This window comes from Mytilus californianus, unplaced genomic scaffold (genome assembly GCF_021869535.1).
Source record: "Mytilus californianus isolate M0D057914Y unplaced genomic scaffold, xbMytCali1.0.p SCAF_12, whole genome shotgun sequence".
NCBI classification, from domain to species: domain Eukaryota; kingdom Metazoa; phylum Mollusca; class Bivalvia; order Mytilida; family Mytilidae; genus Mytilus; species Mytilus californianus.
In genome coordinates this window covers 28971159-28998027 of record NW_026262604.1, presented here as the reverse complement: position 1 = coordinate 28998027, position 26869 = coordinate 28971159, and the positions used below count along the sequence as shown (strand labels likewise).

The following is a 26869-nucleotide window of genomic DNA, read 5'->3' as shown; positions in this document are numbered from 1 at the left end:
TAGCTATATCATTAGATTGCATCAACTTTCTGTCTTTACTACAAACTAAGAATGGTACACCACGTGACAAAATGTCATTGATAGTTATTTATCCGATTAAATTTTGTACATTCTTGACCATTCGCTCCATAAATGATATTGAACGAATTTCTATTGGTCAAAATTGAATGACAGATTGGGTGCTTTAGAACATTTATGAATTAGTTGTGATGAAAATACTGTTGTTACCCGGATATGGTCCTCTTGTCTTTATCACAATCCTTTCATTTGCTATTCGATTGCGAGATCACCAGATACGACTTACCACCGAAACTAGCAATTAAAGACCAAACAGCCTATTGTTGATGCGCATCAACTAACGCAACTTGGTAGTGACATAAAAGCTCTATGACGTTGTTTCTAGCCATGAAAAAAAACCCATCAAATTATAACGTCCTATTTCGCGTTTTTCACGGATTCCAACATGGTGTACGCTTAAAACTACGTCTTCCAAAAGTGGAATTAAGCGTCGCACTGATACCTAGTGGAAATTAAACACAAATGGACACAAAAGATACTACACTATCTGTTACCTCGGTTCTAATAAAAATAATAATAAAAATATAAATTTTGAACTCGGCTTTTTGCATTTGCGCTGATCTGCATTTCACTTTTTTTTCTTTCGCTTGCGCCGATTTTGTCTTTCATTTGCGCCGATTGTGTACAGGTAAATTATAGGTGAAAGTTATTTTTTTATTTATCATATAAACCTCTTCCGTTAGCCAGTTGTACATATATATGTTATGAATTGTCAATTATAACATGTATATAACTGTTGTCCCCTGCTCACAAAGGCCGGGGAGGTGGGAGTAGAATTTCGAACAGGATAAGTCAATTTAAAAGATATGTGTGCACTCTGTTTACTTCCACTAAAATTACGGAGTAAAATTCTATTTACAGCATTTCAAAGCACCACAATAAAATCCATAAAAATGTGATACTAGTACAATGAACTATTATCTTGCCGAGAATTTATATGCCACACATCTGATATATTCCTTTCTTGTCATTTTATCTTTTCTATACGTGTTGTACTTGCCAATAACGAAGTCCATCTTTTCTTTCTCGTGTCAAAACGAAGTTCTCGAATAATATGACCAAAATTATCTTAAACATAAGGGAACACTATTTATATCCATATATTACCATGCAATATACATTCAAGGTTTACTACATGTACATGTATTTACTCGTAAAGCAAATAAAGTATCGGGCTAGTGATAAAAAAAATAAAATAGGCGCTCATGAAAGAATCAAATCGGCGCAAATTAAAGATCGAAATTTTTTTAAATCGGCGCAAATATCGTACGCCCGTGTAACTTTACACTGGTAAATTGATATGACTTACGCTTAGAATTTTAACTTAATATGTGATTTTCGAAACTTAGTTTTCAGAAGGTTAGGCCGATAAACAATACTTTCTAGAGGTTTCGATATACTGGCAACGTATGCATGTTGAGATTAACTTATTTCTTTAAGATTCTCGTAAAATAATGGTGATCTTGCAATGAAGTTAAATTTTATCTATACTGCTTAATTGACAAAATCTTATAGTAAAAATAAAAATGATAAAGGTTCATTGTCTTTTGTCATTTGTTTCATTTCAAATTGTCTCAAGGAAAAATGATAAAGATTTCGCCTGATCTCACAGAAGCTTAAGGCAAACATATAAGAAATTAATATACTCAGTGAATGTGAATTAAAATAAAGATTTACGGTTTTAAAAACTAAACTTGTTGTAAATTTAACTTATGACAAAAACAATTGCTTCAAGAATAAGATCCAACATAAAATTTCTCACTTTCAAAAAGCTACAATGACCGGAAAGATTGAAAACAAATTTCGATTTTCAATGCCGGCAATCTATACATACAACCTTGTCTTTGTTTTAATTTCCAAAATGAGCTATTTAGATTCATAATATTTCATCCTGTTTTGAGAAATACTTTATAGTTTTCAACGGAAAATTATTTCTTAGATTCTAAATCAAATTTTGAATTAAAAACTTATTTGTATTTTATATTTACTGTCTCGTTTGTTCAAAACACGTGAGGTAGTAATAACGGGGATCGTATTTTATGATAGGTTAAATGGATGTAAAACGTTTTAGAATCAAAAACTTTAATTCATATATTATACCTATAATTTTAAATATTCAGAAAAAATGAATCCACAAACTAGTCTTAGTCGGGACACATAATGGTATAAAGAAGTCCGTCCGTGCTAATGTCTGTCCGTCTGTCAACAATATCGAAAGAGTGCGCTAGGGCGAAGTTCTGAAACTGACGCGACAAAAAAACCAACACATTTAGTCTAATATAGTCAAATAGTCTGTAAGTTAGCCAGTGTCATCTTTCATTTCTCTTTTTATTTTCAATGATTTTGCTAATGAGAGGGAGAGGACAAAAACAGACTTTCCTTTTTAAAGCGTCGTGAAAGATTATTTCGAACAATTTTTCATTCCGACGGATGGTGTTTCTGAAGGTTAATTTTGTGCGGCAAAAACATCATGAGATCTGATACTGGAGTCTGTTTCACAAAAAAACTTACGACTAAGATTGATCGTAAGTATACTGAATTGTTCATGACTTACGATCAATCTTAGTCGTAAGTTTTTTGTGAAACCGACTCCTGATACATACATGTGATCTCTTGTATTACCGGATAATAAAGTAGGTGAGTATAGTTGTTATTCTTAATTCTTGAAAATTTAAATTTCGGTTTCAAACGTCCAATTTGCAATTTTTTTCAAACAGTACGTCAGCAAGGAAAACTTGAACTATGACGTCAGATTCAATGTTCCGAAGAAAGACAACTCTTTTCTTCAAAACGAACGAGAAAAAAACATGAAAGTTAATCATAACTTTTTTGAAAGGTCGGTGACATATATAATTTTTTGCTTTATTTTGAAGAGTACATATGGCACTTTCCTTCTTGAAATTTTTATGAAAAAATCACTGGTAGATATTTTTTAATACTTGAAACGTTATTCATTCTTGCGTTTTATTTTTGGCGGGAATGAAATAAATCATATGTTTTAAGATCAAAACAATAAGAGTCTTAAACTCTTAAACCTGTATTTGATAGACACAAATCTACTATTTAACATGAAACAAGAATTATGCTTGTAGGTTTGATATAATGGGATTTTTTGAGAGTTTAAATAACAAGCAAATATCATGTTAATATTCGGGAAAACACGAAACTGAGGTTGCTATAGTGACAAAACTAAGTCGGTGACCCCCAATTTTTTTTTTATCATATTTTGTTCCTCAAATCATGAAATACCTTCACACAAAATTTTAAGGAAAAATCACTGGTAGAACTGAATAGGCTGTTTGTTCTTTAACCTGGTGGGTTCCATTAGTTGATCAGAAACGATTTACCATTCCGGAGTGTCTGAGTTCACCCATGGTTTTATTTTGGGGTTCTTGTTACCCTATATTTAATACTCTTCAATTTTGTATTTTATTTGGTCTTTTTTACCTTTTTGTTTCGAGCGTCACTGATGCGTCTTTTTTTTTTAGACGAAACGCGCGTCTTGCGTACACAATGTTAAGCTTGGTATGATGAGTTCATTTTTTTTGTTGACTGTTGTTTGTCGTTTGGTCGTTTTTCTTTTTGGTTACGCTATCGCTCGTTTCAATTCGACTTATGATTTTTTATTTCCCCCTTGGTATCGTGTCTCTCTCCTAATTCTACCAATTACTAGTCTGTTATTAAATTACTAACAAGTAATTGTATATGCATGTTAAGAATGTTCGCTACTCTTGTTTTTTTACTTTAATGTAAGATATTAGGAATCCTCTAGTTTTATTCATGTAGTGCCAATACAAATTTTGCCCGCTAACCCCTTTTTTTCTTTTGATAATTTTATTACAAATTGTTTAAAGCCGTTTTTTAAAATCTTTTATTACATTGGTTGCAATGAATTACATTGATTTCCCAGTGAAATAAAAACCGATAATTTCACATGTGAAATAAACGTGGTTATTTCACTCCTCTGACGTCATACAACAATAGGCGTTGTCAAGACGTCGATAACGTCGGATCAAAACAAATTGTGAATGCATAGAAAAAGATATAGTTCCTTACGTTTTCTACTTTAATTTCACAAAAAAGACATTTGCCAATGTAATAAAAAGAATAACTAATCAAAGAATTCAAATATCGAAAAATATTCAACTCGTGACCGAACAACACTGATAATGAACTCATGCGCTACGCGCATTCGTGAATTAATGTGTTGTTCGGTCACTCGTTTAATATTTTTCTCTATTTGAATTCTTCGATTAGTTATTCTATAAATAAAATCCTTGTTATTTTTTCATGGTTTTTGAAAGAAAAAAGGTGACAATGTTAAATGTATGAAACATCTACAGAGAATCATTTCCCGCTAAATTTTCAATTGATTATATCTCAAAAACAAGGACACGAACCTGTCATTTTTTTCTTCTCTTTAAGTTCCGTTATCTATATACTTTAAATTTATAACAGTCTTTTAAAAAGCTTGTTATTTTGAAACAGAGGAGTGAACATCCTTAAAGTAAATTAGTGTAATCTTAAATTATTTAATAATAGATCACGTACAGTAATAAAAAAATTCAAGTGCCCGTACCATGGACACTTTTGGAAACACAATATATATTGAATTAAACGCACTATAACTAAACATTTTAAAGTAGTGATAAATTGAACCGACACAAAATCAAGATACTTGCGTCACACTCTGTAATTTACTGAAACTTTTCTTTTCTAAAAATATATTATCGGTTCAAAAGTACAAAAATAATAACAATTGCCATTAATAATGCAAAGTACAGATAGTAAACAATAACATTCATTAAAACGAATTATAAACATAGATCTAAACTGACATAAAAATTGCACGCTTTTAGAATCTTTGCAATTTCTTAATTAGTCTAAAGCGTAGAAGCGAAATGGAATCATAATCTAACTATTATTGAAACTGACAAGACGTGATTAAGAACCAGTTACATAGCTCATTTATTTATCAATCATTCTCATTTGCCAAATGGATTATTACGCCGTAAGATGATTTAAAGTCATAAATAATTGGCAATATCGGAAATTGCTCGAATACTTTATTTAACATCAAGTTAGTATTGTTGAGGGGTAAACATTGAGCGAGATATCATGAAGTTCGCTATATTTTTATGTTTAATTCTATCTACTTTTAAATACACTTTACAATGTGGATGTCCTGCAGTTTATACACAGCAGTTAGTTTGTTATTCTGACATTGGTAAGTAGTTTTCTGGAATCTTTGTTTTCTTGCTTTCTTTGCAAAAGTTTTTTACCGACTGTCCATGTGTACATGGTGTACGTGTTGCATTAAGGATGTTCGCTCCTCTTGTTTTTGTATTTTTGCCAGATATTCGAAATTCTCTGGTTTTATCGATGTAGTGCCATTAAAAAATTTTGCCCACTAACCCCTACTTTTCTTTTCATAATTTGATTAAATATAGTTTAAAAATGCCATCTTTGAAAATCTTATCAAATCCTTGTTATTTTTTCATACTTTTAGACAGAAAAAAAGGTGTCAATGTTAAATGCATGGAAAATCTAGAGAGAATCATTTCCCGCCAAATTTTCAATGGCTTATATCTCGAAAACAAGCACACGCACCCTTCATTTTTATCTGCTTTTTTAGTTCCTTTATTTATATACTATCAAATGATAACAGTCTTTTAAAAAGCTTATTATTTTGAAACAGAGTAGCGAACATCCTTAAAGAGAATGGTTTGACAAATAACGATATTGCAGTTTCAAAGTCCTATTCATATGAATTAGAAAATAAAAATATAATAAGAGCATGTATAAAAATTAAAAGTTACACAAAGTTTAAAAATATCATCGATAGTGTATTGTTTTATCACAGGAAGTGGACAATCTTAGAGGTTTTAAGGATGCTATGCCGAAATGTGCCAACATAAAAAGTTGATTTTGCGTCCGCATCTCATTCCCATTTTCTGTTTAATTTATTTGAGGGTCCGGGTATGTTTTACAGAAAAGAGAATATTGGCCAATACAAATAGTGAATAGAAAAAAATATCAAAAATGTATAAATAATAGAGAATAATTGGGTGCAAAAGTATAAAGAATAACTGTGGAAAATGGAAGAATTTAGTAAAACTATACTGATTACAGAAAAGAACGATGTACAGAATAAAGAAATCTCTTTCTTACAAAAAAGTAAATAATTATTATAGTAAAATCATATACATGAGAATTTTTACGGAATAAGCGTTATTTTTTTTAAAGATAAAGAAAAATTCCCTAAAGATTAGAAGAATACAGAAATTAAGGATCAAATCCAGACCCTCTTACATTTGTTATATTAAGCACGATTTCACATACAATGCTAATTAAAAAATAAGTAATCCCGTCCTCCAATACTACAAGTAGTCGATATATCGCGTTTACTGATCATTATCTGTTTTCTTCTTTCGACTCTGTGATCCTTTTTATATATCATACCTATATCAGGAAAATATCATAAGTTATTCACCGAGTTTTTTTGTGTAGTTTTTATTATGGAAATATTTGTGTTTACTTGAAGAAAACCTAATAAGTTCTAGTTCAAGTGATCAATTTCTGATAAATATTATGATGTCGGAGATAAGTCTTAGTTTAGTTGATAATACAAATCAATCTATTATGGATTTAACGAAGAGCTCAACAGCTTAATACAGACATAGTGAAGACCGACACACGTTTGTGGCTATTATGATCAATAGATAGGTGTATGTACCTTTAAGTGGATAGGGTCTGGATGGGTGGGGGGCATTCATTTCTGTACTCTTTAATTTTTTAGGCCATTTTATCCATTTTTTATAGTTTTTGCCCACTATTTTCTATTCCTTATATTTTAGCACCTCATTATTCTCTATTCTTAATTTTTTGGTCCATTTTTTCTCTATTCTTTATACTATATGTCCATTATTCTCTATTCTGTAAACCCCTATCCACACCCTCATATATCTGACATTTAATTAATTTACATTTGTTTTACATTGTACTTTTTTTGTTTCGATTGTGTCGGTTATTGCTCAACAGATGATGTACTTGTAATACGTGCTAAAACAACTCCACTGGGTATGGGACCAGAAAAAAGAACCTGTAAAATAAAATAGAACAACACAAAAAACGTGTCAAAGTACTAAGTATATATTCTGTTTGTAAGATGTTTCCATTTTTATATTTAACTTATGTTTATCTTCAATAGCATTATTCTCGCTGTGTTGAAGACCCGTTGGTGGACTTCGGCTGTTTTTTGCTCTTCGGTCGGGTTGTTGTCTCTTTGACATATTCACCATTTCCATTCTCAATTTTACTATCCATCATATTTAATGGAAAGATTTTTTTGGCTAGGGTGTCTTAATTAAAATTGATAGAATTTTTTAATAATTTGTCAAAATGAAGTATTTATCATGCTTTTTTCAAAAATATGATAAAAAGTATGGGTCACCGGACTTTTTTCATGCTACAGGTAGTGCAAAATTGTCAGATTTTGTATAGATAATGCATGGAAAATCAAATTTTGTGTGATAAAAAGAAAACTACCTGATAGAACTTTCGGATATAATGTGAGAAGATAGCTCTTATAACATGCTTTCAGATAAGAAAAATAATATGGGGTCACCGAACTTGTTTTCTTGCTACAGATTAAAATAGTTAAATTCACAACACTTTCTACTATAAAAATGACTTTATCGGAGTTATCACCCCTTATTTGGCAAAGTTGAAAACAAATTAAAAAACACAAATAAGGTGTTTCTGAGAAATTACAGCAATAATTATGATAAAACATACAATTTTCTATAATTATATCAAAAGTCTTACACATAAATTGCATACTACTCTAAAAATTTGCTCATTTAATCAAAAATCTAGACCAACGTTATCTGCTACTTCAGAATCCAAGATGGAAGAAGACACCCGAGCCACCTGAAACAAATGATGATAAAACAAAAGAGTAAACAAGATGTTTTATTTAGAAAGTGTAAAGCAATGCTGGGTGATAGAAATTAAAACCTGATCTTACATGAGGGTCCGGATGGAGTTTGAAGAATATAGAGAATAATGAGCAAAATGTGCAGAATAAATGGCAAAAAAAAATAGGGCTAAAATATAAAGAATAGAGAATAATGGGGTGCTAAAATATAAAGAATAGAGAATAACGGGCAAAAAAATATAACAATACAGAATAATGGGGAAAAAATATAAAGAATACAGAAAAATGACCTAGAAAATTAAATAATATACAGAAATGAAGGACCCCATCCAGATCCTCTTACATAATCTTGCATGTTTTAAAATAAATCATATTCCATGTACATTCTTTTGCAATTCCAAAATACATATCTTATAAAACTACAAATATATTGAAATATTGTCTCTATTTAAGTTAGTATGTGGTAGAGAGTTTTACATTAATTTGTTTTCTTCAGAATAATTAATATTAATAAGTAAATTTATTATATGTATTTTAAGAGTTCATCAATTCTTCTATTCTCTTATGCAATCTTATTTTCTTGGTATGTTATATCTTCTTAGTACTGTAGTTCTACTCTATTTTTCTGGTTCATTAGTCAGTCAGTCATGTGTCATATTATCTTGAATTCTATTGGTCATAGTCACTGAGTTCAAAGTTTTACCACACTTTTTGAATACCTTGAGAGAGAAAGATATATATTACAGCAGCCATATTTAAGTTATTTATATTAGTTATATTCTGGACACTAATTTCATATTAATCAGGACCAGAATATCTTGATGTAATTATGATCTGGTGATGTTTCCAAATAAGAGATAGACCTTTGTACCATATACATGGGTTATCTATTTATTTATGTCGTATAAATAAAATATCTTTAAACTTGACGAATCCTTTTATTCCGTCCAAGAACCCTGTTACAAGTATTTTACATAAGTATAATGGACAATTAAACAAGTTGTATTAACTTGAAATTTAAGGCCATAATTTCATGAAAATGTGTTAATAACAAGATCAAAGGTTCCTTCGTTTCTTGATTCTCTAATTTTTAGACCATTTTTCTCTATGCTTCATTTATTTTGCCCCTTATTGTCTACTCTATATATTTTTGGCACACCATCTAATAGGGTTTGCTTGTAAAAAATGTAAAAACAATTATTTCTAGACCATATGGGTCAATATCCCCAATGCGCCTCCAATTGAGGAACACAAAAGTTGTGTGTAAACAAAAAATCTCTGTGTAGTGATATTGGACATGTTTCAATTTTTAACAAGTGGCTGAGCTTAACCATTTGTGTTGATCTGGAAAGTAGAGGACCATAGAATAAATGTGTAAAAACTATGGAGTTATTAAATGTATTCAAAGTATTAAATTTTCAAAGAAATTATTGTGTGAAAAAAGGGATTTTTTACCATGAAGAGCCGCATCACGAAAGGATTTTCGGGGTATGCTAATTTACGGAAAAATGAATCACACTTCGTACCCCGAAAATTTAACCACATATGTGAAAATGTCTCAGCTTTGAAACGAGCCATCATACATATCCAAGTTTACGATATGGACTGAGCTAGAGAAGAAAACGTTACCATTACCGCCTATGTAGAAACAATTGCGCATATTGCCCCATATGTCATATCAGTTCCCTAAAAACACAGTACAAACCCTGCACTTCCAACAGAACAACAACTAACCAGAACAAGGCAATAAACAAAAAACGGCACATATTTGGATGAAAGGATCAAAATGAGCTCGCTACTACAGAAAGATAGCTAAACAAATGTTATTAGGTCTTCTTCATGTTGGCTAGTAGAAGATGTAAATAAAAAATTGATGATAAGGATCACAGGAATCATAAAAATAACATCAACCAACAACTACCCTACCCCGACAAAAAAAGTACAAACAACAGCGAACAACACATTGTCCAGATAGGATGAATTTGTATAGACACACAATGTTGTACAAACAAATACAAACAATAGCGAACAATACACTGTCCTGATAGGATGAATTTGTATAGACACACAATGTTGTACAAACAAATACAAACAATAGCGAACAATACACTGTCCAGATAGGATGAGTTTGTATAGACACACAATGTTGTACAAACAAAGATAAACAACAGCGAACAACACATGGTCCAGATAGGATGAATTTATATAAACACACAATGTTGTGGGGTTTAACTCGTTTTACGTGGGGACATAACTCCCCATTTGTTTATTTAGATTGATTGTTGCCGAACGTCCAGTGGCAAGTATTTCATGCATGTTCAGGCCGAATAGTCTTTAGACATAATGTCATTAAACTAAAACACACAATAAAAAACGTGCACAGTGCAGCTTCGAACAGAAGGAAACTAATTAAAAGAAACGACACATAATTTTGAAAAAAGGATCAAAATGTGCTCGCTAATCGCTACTACTAGAAAAAAAAATGTGCTCTGTAAACTCATCAAAGATAATATAAGCTGTTGGTTGAACACTTTCGTGCAACAATCAAAATATTAGATACTTGACACGATCTGAAGATTTGTTTAGCTCGTTCGCTACGCTCACTCATATTGTGAATTGCAGGTGATATAGTCCTTTAATATATAGTCGGTTAATAAGTTAAATAAAATTTTAGAGGATTGCAACACAATTTCATATATATATATATATATTTCATATAGCAGTCCTAAGTATGAAATCGTTCAAATTATAATGGCATATTGTTATTCTAAACTGTTTCCTAAAATTGATCGCCCTGAAGATCATAAAAAACAGTTTATTAAAATTAAATATGTCAATAAAGGTTTTGATTTTGTAAATATTGCCGGTATTTTTAACGACCATTCTGTTAAAGAACAAATTCCGGGATATTTTGATAATACTGAGCTCCCTCTTATTTGTTATATTTACAAGAAATCTATCCGGAAATTTGTGTTTAATTATAGCCAATTGTGTAAAGATGTTAATATCAGTGAAAATACACCTACTTCATGTAATTGCAGTAATTCCGAATACATTTATGGACCCATTTCCCATGTTATAACAGGAGATCTTAACATCGTTCAAGACCAAGAGTTAAAATCATTCCTCAGAAAAGGACCTAAATATCGTCCCCCGTCAATTATTAATTGGAATGAGTGTCGTAATATCATCCACGACTCACTCCATACTTACTGTTTGAAATGGATAAAACGGGAAAAAGCTGACAAAAAATCTTTGGACTCTTTTTTTTAAATCAGTAATGAACATAGTTGATATACGTATTAAACATTTTAAAGAACATTTTACTCTTAACAATAACCACAATAAACCTATTTCTCGTATCAAACATAAACTAAAAGAACTAGCCAAGGAATTTGTTTTTGTCCCGGCCGATAAAGCTGCTAATAATATTATTATTGTTTGACGTAAATTTTACATTGAGGTTCTGAAAAAAGAAATCACCAATTCACCAACATTCCAACTGACTCCATTTTCAGAAAACGACATCTGTAACAAACATAAACTTTTAGCTACCGCTTTACAAGCAGAACCAAATACAATGAAAGTCCCAACTATGTATTGGCTTCCGAAGCTACACAAAATACCTTACAAATATAGATTCATTTCGTCTTCAAGCCATTGTTCCACTACTAAATTGTCTATTCTTCTTACCAGTACACTTGGTACAATCAAAAACCTGATAATAAATTGTTCAAATAAGGCCTTCGAAAATAGTGGAATTAATTACTTTTGGAGTGTCAAGAACTCGTTGGAAGTACTTGATAAATTGCATGCATATATTGGTGATTTGGAATCTGTTCAAAGTTTTGATTTTTCTACCCTATATACCACATTGCCTCACATTCTCATTAAGAAAAAATTCACACACCTAATTAAATGGGCATTTAAAAAGTCAGAATGTGAATATATATGTTCAAACTCTTTTAGGTCATTTTTTAGTAGCAATAAACAAAAAAACTATGTCAATTGGACATGCTTTGATACTATATATGCCCTTGAATTTTTACTAGATAACATTTTTGTTCGCTTTGGAGATTCCGTATATCGTCAGGTTATCGGAATTCCAATGGGGACTAACTGTGCACCACTTATTGCGGACCTTTTTTTGTATTGCTATGAGTTACAATTTATGACAAAAATCAGTAAAGACCCATCGAAACAACATCTGATACACAAATTTAATAATACTTTTAGATATGTGGATGATATTTTGGCTCTCAATAATGACGACTTCAGTATGTATACTAAAGAAATTTATCCTGTTAAACTTACTTTAAATAAAGCTAATACTAACAATGACCACTGCCCTTTCCTCGATCTTGATATCTATATCATTAACGGAAAGCTTAATACTAAAATATATGATAAAAGAGATGATTTTTCATTTCCTATCGTTAATTATCCATTTTTAGATGGTGACGTTCCCTTGTCACCATCTTACGGTGTTTATATATCTCAACTTGTACGATTCGCTCGTGTATGTAACAATGTTTTAGATTTTAACGAGAGAAATTTATGTATTACTGAAAAATTATTACACCAGGGTTTTCGATATCACAAACTAGTCAAAACATTTACTAAATTTTATCATCGGTATAAGGACATCATTCGTAAATATAGCTCAACATGCAGACTTCTTATACGTTCAGGTATTTCACATCCAATTTTTTATGGAAATATTCTTTATAAAGCACAAAAATGTCAGTATTCACCTCTGAAACTAACAAAACCTTTAAATAGACTTATCAAGAAGGGATATAGTTACGATACTGTTGTCAAGGCATTAAAGATTGCATATTTTGGCGTTAATATTGATTCACTTATAGGGTCTTTGCATCGGCACTAAACACATTTATTTAAAAACCAGTTGTTGGCATGACACGGGTTATGTTCTTCTCATATATGTTATGATGGTATGATACTAAACCCCTAACGGGAAGGATTGTGCCTGATATTCATATGATGAAGACATAATCTTTCAATCAGTTTAATTGAAGTCTGGAGCTGGCATGTCAGTTAACTGCTAGTAGTCTGTTGTTGTTTATGTATTATTGTCATTTTGTTTATTTTCTTTGGTTACATCTTCTGACATCAGACTCGGACTTCTCTTGAACTGAATTTTAATGTGCGTATTGTTATGCGTTTACTTTTCTACATTGGCTAGAGGTATAGGGGGAGGGTTGAGATCTCATAAACATGTTTAACCCCGCCGCATTTTTGCGCCTGTCCCAAGTCAGGAGCCTCTAGCCTTTGTTAGTCTTGTATTATTTTTAATTTTAGTTTCTTGTGTACAATTTGGAGTTTAGTATGGCGTTCATTATCACTGAACTAGTATATATATTTGTTTAGGGGCCAGCTGAAGGACGCCTCCGGGTGCGGGAATTTCTCGCTGCTTTGAAGACCTGTTGGTGACCTTCTGCTGTTGTCTGTTCTATGGTCGGGTTGTTGTCTCTTTGACACATTCCCCATTTCCATTCTCAATTTTACTTGATGTAGATCTGAGAAATGATATGTATGTGATGGATGAAACAGTAAATAGGTTAAAAAAAATCGAAATAATTCTAATATTATATCATCGTTTTGTTTTCAGTACAATAACTACTTCCTATGTGGTCAAAAAGACATGTTTCGATAGTTTCATGTTACTGTTCATAAACGTTGTTTGACTTTCTCGTAATCAGACGATTATTGAGGGGCTGAATGAGGTTAATAAAATGTAGAATAATGGCCGAAAAAAAAATTAGAGAAAAAATGGATCTCGAAATAAAGAACAGGAAATATCATGAATAATGACTAACAATATAAAGAAAAGAGAACAATGGCAAATAAACTAACGAACAAGGAAATGAATACCCCCACCAGACCCTCAACATTGTTTAGTTTAATCATTAAATGTAAATGATTATATTCTTACACCTGATCACCCCTTACTTGTTATCGTAAGATATCGATAAAATCCTTTTTAGAGGTAGAATATTTCCTTTTTTTAGCTAGGATAACTTCCAAAAAGCAATTTTCACGTTTTATTTGGCATGTCTGCATGTTAGGCACACACTAAAAAATATATATACTACTGTGGCTCAGGTATAGGATAACTGGAGTTCAACTGTGGTATTCTGAATGTATGTATATGCATTCATGTTTGTTTAGAAAAGGATATTAAATCAACCGTCATGCGTGTTGTCCTCCTCATGTACGGTCTTGTACGCGCTCTCATGTGTGAAATTCTTGCCAGCTTTTTTATAAAAATTTATATCAAAGGTTAAATCAGCAATGTCTCAAACGAGTTCGAAAATCAGGGCAGATCAATTATTTTTGTCCCTTAGAAATGTCAATTCTAAAGTAACTTACAATGTAAGCGCGCTGTACAAATGCTGCAAGATATTTATAAAATTCATATCAAAAGTTTATATAAGTAATATCTAGGACAATAAATATAAGTGAAAATAAGTGCCAAACAACTATTTTTAAAAGAATAATGCCGCTTTGAAATCTTAATTTTATAGAAAATTGCATCGTAAGCACTCTCCCACCCTGATTTTGTAGGATTGTTATGAAAATTATATCATATCATAGATTTATCTAAGCAATGTCTGGTGTGAGTTCGAAAATCAGTGCTGCATGCTGTATTATTTTTAGAGGAGGTATGTCTCTTTGAAATGCAATGTATATTGAACTTTTTTTTAAAGTTTATATCTCAAAAGCTGATATGCCTCTTTGAAATAAAAATGTTTGATCAATAATATTGTTAGCATTAATATAACAGAAAAACAAAGGATCATATGCCTACATATTTTGCAAGATATTTATTAAAAAGTTAAAATAAGAAAATTTGTTATTGCCCATTGGCCGATAACATATGCAGCTGACTAAAGTCGTCGTCAATTTATTTTGATGGGAAACCATATATGAAATATTTCTATGGGAAACTATAAGATGTCTGTCGCAAAATATCGGAAATACTTGCGCATAAAATAGTACCATCTTTCTTTCTATTTTCATTTCCATGGGCAATTTTGCAAGAATACCGCTTGAATTTATTATACTTCACGTAAAAATGCAATATTTTGATTGGCTTATACGAGGGTGTTAATTTACTCTATTCTATGGTAAATACTCTATTACCCTGAACGGAGACGCTTGATCAAGTGTGCTCTTTATTAAATACGACTCTGTCATATGGCAAATACTCTATTACCCTTCACGGAGACGCTTGATCAAGTGTGCGCTTTATTAAATACGGATGGTTGTTATGTACAAGACGTCATAGTTTATTACTTTGAATTTGAAATTTAATCGACAGTAATAACAGAACATTTAGTATAATAAATTAAATAACACATATCTGAGAGGATGAAAGCAGATTGTTACCCCTCGAAAAGACATTGTCAACCTTGGCTTCCGAAATTAAACTTGTAAAGTTAACACACAATTGTGGCGTGATAATCAGATTGCAAAGAATTCCACTCAAAGCGGTGCTAGGGGACGTCTGAAACTTCAGTGAAGTGAGAGTGTTTTTGCTCCATATCAAAGGCCTCACTGTGACTTTGACATAGAGAACAGCAATATTTGCGCGACATAAAATATGTGCAGCGCGGTTTGTGGTCAAAACCACATTGATAACGAATCATGATAACCTTCTGTTTTATATTTTACAGTTATGAAAGCGAGAATAGAGGATCAAGATGAACATATTGGAGAATTCAACATTTCTATTGATACAATCTATAAGGTAAAAATATTTACAGTATGTCTTCACTTTATTAGGGCCTGGAATGGGAAGGGGGTCCTTCATTTTTGCATTCTTTAACATTTTAGGCCATTTTTCTCTATTCTTAATACTTTTTGCCAATTATTCTCTCTTTTTATATTTTAGCACCCCATTATTGAGGGGCCTGATGGGTTATTTTCGTTCTTCGTGATCGGCGCTTTTTCGCTATCGTGATCTATTTTTCTGTAGATTTTTTTTTTTATATTTTCGTGATCCGTGATCATGGAAATTTATTTTCTGTGAATCGTGATTGACAAAAAAATCAACTCGTGAATCGTGATGAGACACCCCCTCATCAGGCCCCTCATTATTCTCTATTCTTTATTTTTTCGGTACATTTTTCGCCCATTTATCTCTATCCTGTAGACCCCAATCCACATCCTCCTTTATGCAGTCTGTACTGTTTTATTACAGTTGCTTAATATAGCATACCAGTACTTCGGTACTGGCATGAAAAAACGGGTATTGTTCTATTTAAATTTGTTGTCATAAAATATCGAAATCATTTTAGATTAAGGAATGTATATCACGCATGCTAAGTGCTGATTCTTTGATGGAGTTCTGATTCACTTTTGGTCCATTTTGGTCTTATTGGCTCTTCAACATTTGTATAAGGTTTTTTTTAATTTCAAATATATTTGCCTCAACCATCGCTGAAGAGACATTACTTATCGAAATGCGCATCGGATGCAATAAAATTGGCACCCTTAATGTTATTAAAATTGAAAACAAAATAAAGCATTCATTCCAACAATATAATTCTACACATGCGTTCAGAAGCGGATCAGTCATCTTTTAAAAAAGGTTAGATTTAAAGGGGGTTAGGAGGGGTCCTGATCCCGAAATCCCGGGCTTAAAAACATAGAATCCCGAGGTCCCGAATTTAAAAACATGGAATCCCGAGGTCCCGAATTTAAAAAAAATTAAATCCGGACATCCCGAAATTCGAAAAAAGAATTCCCGGATCCCGAAAGGATCAATCCCGAAATCCCGAGCTTAAAAACACCCGATCCCGGAGTCCCGATAAAGGTCCTACCCCCCACCCCCAATTTAAGCGTTGCGTTGTGTAACACAAACGGGAGTCCGGCCTTATTATCACCTATTTCTTAAGAAATATCCGTTTTTCTTATTGCTGCATGTGATACTTTTGTAAAACTTAATTCGTTGAAGGTGTACGAACAAATAAGTGAGTCTGGTAAACATGGTTCATTTTTTGAAATAGGGCTATATGATAATACTATGGCTTTTAACAAGCTTTCACTTATATCAATTACTCTTAGTTCGTTTTAATGTGTTATTTTGTTTGTTGCTTTTGTTCTTAACACTGATCTAAGGAGTCAAATCAACTGATTTTGACAGTTTGTTTTGATTTTGATCTAGACTTCGTCGTTTGAATCTTCATGATGTATTTCCCATTTGGTAATAGTGGTAGAATTTTTAATTTAAGTTTAAAAGCGCAATATCCTAAATATTTGACTGAGACATAAAAAGTTATATAGGAATCGAATTTACGCACATGAAGAATAAGTTTTGTTCGATTTGTTGTTTTTTTTGTTGTTGTTTTTTTTTTTTTTTTTAAATAGACAAGCATTTTAGATAAATAAAGCATTATCAAAAGAGGACACTACAAGATTCACACGACGATTTGTTAAACCAGATTAGGGGAAGGTTGAACGCTTACTGCGTACACAAATGTCAAACCCGGCAACTTATTAATGCGCCTAGTTCAATCCGGAAACCAGCGACTCTTTTCACAAAAATTCTTACAATTAGAATTGATCGCAAGTTATACTGAAATGTGTATAACTTACGAGTATTTTTACTCTTAAGTCTTTTTTTGTGTGTGTGAAAAGAACCGCTGATGTGTATGTAGTTATTGTCTTTGTTTGCCGTCAGTCATACTTGTTTTTTTTTCCATAATCAGGCGGTTAATTTTCTCTACTAATTGATTTACAATAGTTAAGATCCTTTCATAGATATCTATATATCAAAGGATCAATATTGACTTATATTCAAGTTTATCCTTGTTCTTTGGTGTTTGTTGAATTGAAAACCATACAAACATCTTTTTATTTTATATTGACGTATAATATGGCAAACAAAAAAACATATTGGATGTGTATTGTTTTATTCTCTACTGTTTTTAAGCTTGTTCCACTCAGAGACTTTGCCAATTGTTGTCTTAATGTATATCTTACTATTTGACAAGTGTTTGTTAAAAATCATTGTATGCATCGCACCTTCTCCAGACAAGGTGAATTTAGAACTTTATATATATAACAGATAGATTGTTGTTTATCATTAATGACCTCCACATTTCTTTTTTTTTTTTTTTGGGGGGGGGGGATTGTTTTGTGTTGTTGAGTTACTGTCTCATTGATGTTTACTATATATCGCTATAAGTAAATGCAGGTATCACGTTATTCAAAACATTACGGTATTTGTGTCTTCTATTGTTATAATCTAATATCAGTTGGGGAGACTAGGTACCTCAACTCTAAATGGAGTGAAGATATTTTATAACAGTTTATTTTAAACAGAAAGATACAAAAGTGAATACATCAAGTCATTGCTCTTCTTTAGATTTCTGTTAATTCAACAGTTTTCACTGAATGATGTAACTAAATGAATTCTACATTAGGCACCGACCACTGATGTGTTGTGTGTGTGTAATGAGGGGGAGGGGGTAAATAAATTATTTTATTCTAAAATTTAATGAGAAAAAAATTTCTTTCAGAAGAGAAGTGAAAATACAATTTGTGTCCATTAAATATTTACTGTACGCGGGGGTGGGGGGTTCAGTCAGATTGCTGTCTCTCTATTTCATTTGATTGATTAAAAATAACACTTGTTATACAATGTACTCTGCCAATAGTTTGTACCGCCTCGGTCGTCTCGTAGTAGCATGTTCGCCTTGAGTGCAAGAGGTCGTGGATTCGAACCCGACCGGGTCAACCGAAGACTTTAAAATTGGTATTTGCTGCTTCTCCGCTAAGCACGCAGCATTAAGGAGTAAGATCAAATACTGTTCGGCTCGAAGTCACAACAATGTGTCCGGGTAAGGTGACATGTCTTCCTGCGGATTATTACCTTGTGAACTAGCACGTTATAAATCCGGTTCAGCGTGTCGATCTAATACAAAACAAGGCTAATATTCATATTACATTAACATATTCCCCAATCCTGAACATGCATATCAATTTGTCAATGGACGTTTTGCAGCCATCCATCCATCAATAGTTTGGAAATAAGTTGATTTATTTTAAACACTCAAATATTACTGACGAAGGAATATCCTCGGTCTTCATTTTGTAGCAACATAACTGAAAATCAATTCAAAATTATATCGGTGTACATCTCCTCCGTATTTTTGCAGCTGATTACATTGACGAAAAATTTAAGCTACTTAGGATATATACTCCCTATGGAGGAAGCTACTTTCTTTCTTCATTCATTACATTATTATTCATTACATGCTTAGATTAAGGAATCATTTTGTCACAATACAGTAAATATTTGATTCAGTACTACTTAAATAGACGAGGGTCTGGATGGGAATAACAGAATAGAGAATACTCGACAAAACTTGCAGAATAAAGGGGTAAAAAGTATAGAATAGAGAAAAACAGGCAAACAAAACATAAAGAATAGAGAATAATGGAGTGCTGAAATGTAAATAATAGAGAATAATGGAGTGCTGAAATGTAAATAATAGAGAATAATGGAGTGCTGAAATGTAAATAATAGAGAATAACGGACAAAAAGTAAGAATATAGAAAAGTGACATATCACATTAAACTGAAGAATTATACATAAACGAGAGACCTTCTCATCAAGACCCTCATATATACCCCTCATATCTTTTTACCTTACCTCCTATACTTTTCTAGGAATATCATTTGTTAAAAGCTACCGCGTTGAAACCGTGTATATTTCATATGGGGTTAGTAGGCCGGGCTTATTCTAATACGTGTAACGTCCGTTTATAAAAACAACACGGCGTTGAAAAAAAATCTGAAAGGTTTTTATAAAAAAGAAATTGATGATGAACGATTGAAATAAATGCAGATAACACATTAGAAGCAAACAAGCTGTTATTGTTGGCATTTGTTTTTGTATATACCAATGGAAGTAAGTTCTTTATATTGAAGACTTGATCACTTTGATAGGCCACTAGTCTAAATTCCACATGTTAAGATAGTCGGTAAGATAATTCGTTACACAGTGTGGTAGTGACCTAATACGATATATATATGGGGTCAATAAATTCCATATGGGGTTCGACCATTCATATTTTATTTTATTTAATCGTGTGTTTCTAAATTACTTGAAAACAAAAAATTGCTTCAGAAGATAAATAAAAAAAAATGAAATGTAAAGGAAAAATGACTTCGACATATAATATGTATGTTATTGAAAACAAAAGTTTTGTTTTAAAGATGTTCACAAGTCTTGTTTTTGACTTTTTGTCAGTTATTCATGTTCTAGTTTTATAACATATACGTTTCCGGAGCACCTGAAATTACCCCTGGTTTTTGGTGGGGATCATGTTACTCTTAAATTTACGTTGTTGGGATTTTGGTACTGTTTGTTTTTTCATCGTTTTCGTTTTTAGCCATGGCATTGTCAGTTTATTTTCGACTAATGAGTTTAAATTTCCCTTTGGTATTTTCGCCTCTTTTCTTCAAAAAGCCATTTTGATTTTTTTCAATTCTCTTATATATATATATAATTGTTTTCAATTTAGACTTGTATATATATATATATATATATATATATATATATATATAAACCGCAATTTTTATACGTGTGCATGCAAAACAAATTTCTTGGTAGAGGGGTCTAAATACAGCACAAACAACATTTTCCAAAAGACCAAAAAAGTGAAAAAGTATATTTTAACAAAACGCATTTGACTAACAGGTCGAACAACTGATGTTCTTAAACCCTGCTGACTGCCATTGGCGATTGCCAAATAAACGGATCACAAGATGTAACAAAATGGATATTTAAAGATTAATATCTAATACCAAACAGAAAACAATAAACTTGCGGAAAAGATGGTATACCGCAAACAAAAGGTGCAAAAATTAGTACACCATATCCGGATTTCGACAATTAATGTCTCTTCAGTGATGTTAGGGATCGAAACAGTATTTGGAAGGCCATAAAATTTACCTCAATTTAGGATAGACTCTTGAATTTTAAAGAGTCGAAATAGGATGAACGGATCATATAAACCCGAAGGAAAATATAATACAAGCCCAAACGAAAAAATATAAACAAGTCTAAATTGAAAACGACGTTCAAACCTATGATTGCGTTAGATAAAAACCGCAATTTTTATACGTGTGCATGCAAAACAAATTTCTTGATAGAGGGGTCTAAATACAGCACAAACAACATTTTCCAAAAGACCAAAAAAGTGAAAAAGTATATTTTAACAAAACGCATTTGACTATATATATAGACTCTATAAGAATCTACCAACCAGTAAACTTAATAGGTATTGGATCATCAAAGTTGACAATACTACACAAACAGGGAAAATTATATGAGTCTAAAAGATTGTGTAACAATACCGATAAATAGATGGAAAACAAAACACTAAAAGTGTTGAATATCATCCCACAAAGATGGAAAAACTGAACAGATGATTAATTTATATCATCTGTTCAGTTTTTCCATCTTTGTGCGATGATATTCAACACTTTTTAGTGTTTTGTTTTCAATCTATTTATCGGTATTGTTACACAATCTTTTAGACTCATATATATATATATATATATATATGTATACTATCAATGTTTAACAGTCTTTTAAAAAACTTGTTATTTTGAAACAGAGTAGCAAACATCCTTAATTAAATTGAAAAAGTGTTCGTCTAACGAAAAATAATGCACCCCCTCCCCCACCACCGCACAAACAATGAATGATCTGTGCCTTTAATCTTTTACCGACATTGTAGTCATTGATGGTAAACCCTTAAGAGCTCATCCGATTTTATAGTTTTTTTTTATTTTGTACATCTGTGCAAACCATTATCTAATTGATTACTTACTTCCTTACTTTATGACTAATCTCAAAAGAACCAAGTCAAGTTTCCCGCCCTTCTTCAAGATCGACTCACCGTTCAAAACTCACCTATTGTATTAATTGTTCATTTGTTTTTTCATGAATATGCATGAAATATTTGCCACTGAACGTCAAACGAATAACAATTAATCAATCAAATTATAATATATCCAATAAATTTTAATGGCTGATTGTTGGCATATTTAATTACAGGGAGAGGATGTACTAGATAGTTTGTCAAACAACCGAATACTTACAACACCAATGGAGTCTTCGAAGTGTGGGCCAATAACTCTTGACACTGGGAAAATATATATAATGACAGGTTAGTTTAGAAAATTGATAAAGAGGTTTATTTTGAAAATTGAAGTGCTAGTTCGAGTTCGAAAAAATTAATATCCTGAAATTGTAAACTTTAAAGGAATGTAAAAAAAAAAAACGTCAAACAAATATACAACCACTTAAAAGACTTATTCCTTTTGTAAAAAAAATGTCATGGAGTACAGTTCGAACAATATTAAGGAATGGTAACGGTTAAATGATCCTCTGCTCCACGTATACGACATACGATTAACTTTATAACCAAGGAAAAGACATTTCATACCGTCATTGTTTTTTTAAAGAATTTGTAAAGGTTATCCGTACCCTTAAGCTTGATCCACATGTGAACTGGTTCCTGTCCTTCACAAAACCCTGATATCATTATTAACAATATATTCTAAATAGAACAGTATGGATTTTTCTCATTGTTCAAGGCCTTATGGTGACCTATTATTGCTTATGTCTTCGTCATTTGAACTCTGATTGACAGTTGCATCATTGACAATCATATCACATCTCCTTACTTTGATATTATTTGAATATGGAAAGCATCTTTAAAAAAGGATTTACTAAAATACAAAGAAGCATTATTATTTTTTTTTATGAAAAAGATTCATCTAGAAATGCCAATTTCAAAGATGAGTACTTTTTCGGTGATCCTTTGGCAATTAGAATTTAAATACTGTCGATTTTTGATTTTTTTTTTTCAAAATTATAACGGATATTTCCTTAAGACAGGCTGAAGAACAACAGTTTTGTTTGAATATTACATAATCAGTATGCATCGTCTTTTATTTGAATAAACACATCTTGCTTTCTACCTTTCTACTCGATGAAAACTTTTACATGTTTTGTTAATGTTACAGCGAACTCCTTTGATGGTGCACCGATGAATATAAACTTTTGCGACCTTGTTGCCGAAGAAAACGAAATAAGCTTAACATTGATGAGAGGCCTCTCAGGGGGATATTTCAGTAACTGTGACTGCAAGGTAATATACTAGAAAATGTTAATTATATTAAGGATGTTCGCTACTCTTCTTTTTGACTTTTTTTAGATATATACGGAATCCACTAGTTTATCCATGTAGTACCAAAACAAATTTGGCACTGCAAACCCTCTAATTTTTTTCCATCAATTTATTACTTATAGCTTAAAAATTTCTTTTTATAACTGCTAAAATCCTTGTTTTTTTCCCCATAGTTATCGAAAAAAAAAAGATTCTGTTGTTTAGAGGTATTACCGATTTAGAGAGCATCATTTTCCATCCAACTTTCAACTGATTTATAAATAAAAAAAAAAACAACAACAACAACAAAAAAAAAAAAAAAACAAAACACAAAGACACGATCCTGTCCTGTTTGTTTCTGCTTTTTAAGTTCCGTTACATACATACTATTAATGTATAGCAGTCTTTTAAAAAGCTTGTTGTTTTGAAACTGAGAAACGAACATCATTAAGGTTTTTACACTTAATACGCCAATGAAAATAACATTATTTGACAACAAAAATATGTAAACATAAAAATTATCAATTAAAACAAGGTTCAAATACATTTAAACAGAAATCTAACTTACAAACTGGAATCTTCAACTACAGAGATCACAAATACAACTCAGATATTCCTGGCGTGGTGCATGCATTTTCGAAAGAAATTGGCGTGAACAATTTTTTTTTCAAATGAATATACACTGTAGATGTGTCCCAAGTTTTATAAATTCAATGCCTGCTTTGCAACACATTTCCTTACTTTTAGAAAGGAAATAAAGTTGCGTGTATGTTTATAAGTATATCAAAAACCAGATTTTTAGGAGAATAAAATTCATATTTGTACAGCATATTAAGGTTTGAAATTGTATTGCTCTTACAACCATTGATGAAAATAACCAAAACAAAAAATAAAAATAATACAATCAATTTACATTGAGTTGGCGACTTGACCACTACATTCACAGTACAAAACTGTATTATAATAAGATACTAACAAATGATTTAAAATGACCTTTTCAATATCATCTCCGTATTAAAAAATAGAACTAATAGATTTCCCAAGAGCTCTGCTCGTAGGATTGTATTGGTTAAAGGTTGTTGCAGTTTGTGATATTTGAAATATCATATAATACACTCTTTATTATATACTAGTAAATGTACCTTAAACACAGGTTTTAATATTAGAGCTTAACTAACTGATATTAATATCATTACGGTTGTTTTCTGTTAGGGTTGATAAATTCTCAGCAACCTTGACTGATATCGATATCGTCACAGATGGCTGATAATATATTATAAATGACTTTATCTTTACTTTTCAAGTCAAGGTCAGGAAGTCACATAAATATTGACGCGACATATGTTCCTATATATGATAATATATTAGAACACACCCACGACATCGCGTGCCCGCGTTTGAATCAAAGTACCTATGTCTTTATTTTTTAGCCTGAATTTATAGTATTCGTATTGTCATCTCATAAAGTCATGCTGATTATAAGGTGAACAGATTTCTCTGCTTTCAAAATCTCTCTGTTTGAACCCGTCCTGTTTTTTTACTACAATACACGTACTACAAACTAAATACAATTTGTTTTCTAAAATTAATCTTGGTATTGAGGTGGAAGAAAACCGACTTGTTAAATAGTGTACTTTAGTGTAACTTAGATATAAAACAACTATTTGAAGAATACCAGGTTCTCTTGATAGAGGAGGGATTTACAGAAGGTAACATGAAAACAACAACCGGAAACTACATGGTATATATTCTATTGGTATCGGTATCGGATTCGACCCGGAACTTGTTAATTATTGGTATAATTTTTAAACAACACCACTGTCCTATATTAGTTATATATAAAGTTGAATTCTTTGATTCGTCGTTTTTACGTCATGCCGGCTAACAATTAGACCTCGTTATTTTTGTAGTATAGATATACACATGTATGCATTGTGTGGCCATTGTAAAGATTCGGGTGGTAGATATTATTTAAAGTGATATGAAAATAAAATGAAGTATCTTTCCTGAAGACTCTATCATAAAATATGACATTGCAGATTGTAAACCGTGTTAGCTCTATGTAACATCTAATTTTGTTTTTCTGTACAGATACCTTACATGTGGGACGATGACACACGAAGAGGACGACTGCGTTGTGGGCGTGCCACTCGGGGATGCTCAACAAATGCTATTTGTTCAAAGAACACACGTGGGAGATGTAAATGGCAGTCCTGTCGTTGAATGATTTAACGCAATAGATTAACATAGTTATTGTTAGTGATAAAAAAAATATGATGACATGTTGCTTAATTTTTTTTTATCGGATTGGTAACAATATATTAAAAAATGAATATTGAGGTCACCGCTTTGTTATTTTTGAAGGTTATTTAACATATCTTGTGTTCACTGTTTATGTATTTTTGTAACATATCTTCTATTTGATTTACCTTTTTTTCTAAATGATAAAGCAGTAAACTGTATTATGCTAAGAATTTGCTTTTCAATATGTTTAGCAAATAAAGTTCTTGTTGAATAAAACTATTCACATTTCCACACGAACTTGTTGTTTGACATTAAGATGTGAATGGTGAGAGATTTAGCTAGCTATAAAATAAGGTTTAATTCACCATGTTATACGTAAGGAAATGCGTGTACCAAGTCAGGAATATGACAGTTATTTTTCCTTCGTTTTATGTGTTTAAGCTTTTGATTTTGGCATTTGAAAAAAGACTTCCATTTCGAATTTTTCATGGAAGTCTTTAATCTATTTCTATTAGTTGACATTTTTATTTTTTGACATAGGCATTCGAAGTTCCGTTTTATAGCTAGATACGATCTCGCTTTGACGTTGCGCACGATGTTGGTACTACTTAGCGTTAAACGACGTTCCGCATAATGAAGCGATTTCGACGATTTCAAAGAACGTTTCAAGCGTTCAAGCTTATAATAGATGATGTCAATTTACTGTTGTGAATTTGGTAACCGATTTCGGTTTGTATGAAAATGCATAGTTTAACAAATAAAACTCAAAGTGTTCGTACACATATTTTTTAATGAATATTCATTTATAGGAGTTGTCAGTCTTTCCAGGCCATAATTGATCATTTTACTTTTGGCAGCAGTTCGCATTAATGAATCATACATTAATTTCCAAATCTATACAGATTTCTTTTTATATAAATTAGATTTTGATTTTATTTTCCCTTTTAATGCATGTTTATACATACTCCTTTTGTTGCATTTCTTTCCGTTTCCGTTTCCTTTCTATATTTTATCATTTCCCGGTGCTTTCTTTGTCGCAAAATTTCTAGGTAGTTGAACATTTTAGATTCATGTTTTTCTCATTTACGTATTTTTGTGGCATTATGCATATCCTTTGTTTTGTTATAATAGCCAGCAATGGTTTTTCTCTATTTTATTGTATTAACAAAAAAATTATGCATTTTGCTTTTGATGATTCAAAACTTGCAGATAGACAACGTTCCTTGAATAAAACGAATGTCATGAATGTGCTGAAAAAAAACTAAGATCCCGATATTTTTTATATCAATCTCATTTGGTTAACATTTGAATTTAAACTTAAACTTTTCCTTTATCCTACATTTGTTATATTATAACTTATATTTTTATTTTCATTCGAATTAAACTGGAA

General features: G+C 31.5%; 1 protein-coding gene across 1 annotated transcript; it reads left to right on the top strand.

Annotated features, from left to right (window-relative positions):
• Nucleotides 1-5170: 5170 nt before the first annotated feature.
• LOC127721651 (metalloproteinase inhibitor 2-like) lies at nt 5171-25617 on the top strand. The gene is made up of 5 exons (XM_052228433.1): nt 5171-5305; nt 15718-15791; nt 22119-22230; nt 23093-23217; nt 25327-25617. Exons 1-5 carry the CDS (start codon nt 5197-5199, stop codon nt 25456-25458), a joined length of 552 nt encoding a protein of 183 aa, XP_052084393.1. The 5' UTR covers nt 5171-5196; the 3' UTR covers nt 25459-25617.
• The last annotated feature ends 1252 nt before the right edge of the window (nt 25618-26869 follow it).

Excerpts from the sequence above, each read along its gene's own strand:
- LOC127721651 (XM_052228433.1), top strand. The coding sequence starts at position 5,197 with ATGAAGTTCGCTATATTTTTATGTTTAATTCTATCTACTTTTAAATAC. Across the intron at positions 5,306-15,717 it reads AGTTTGTTATTCTGACATTG|TTATGAAAGCGAGAATAGAG; the intron begins GTAAGTAGTTTT and ends TATATTTTACAG. Across the intron at positions 15,792-22,118 it reads CTATTGATACAATCTATAAG|GGAGAGGATGTACTAGATAG; the intron begins GTAAAAATATTT and ends ATTTAATTACAG.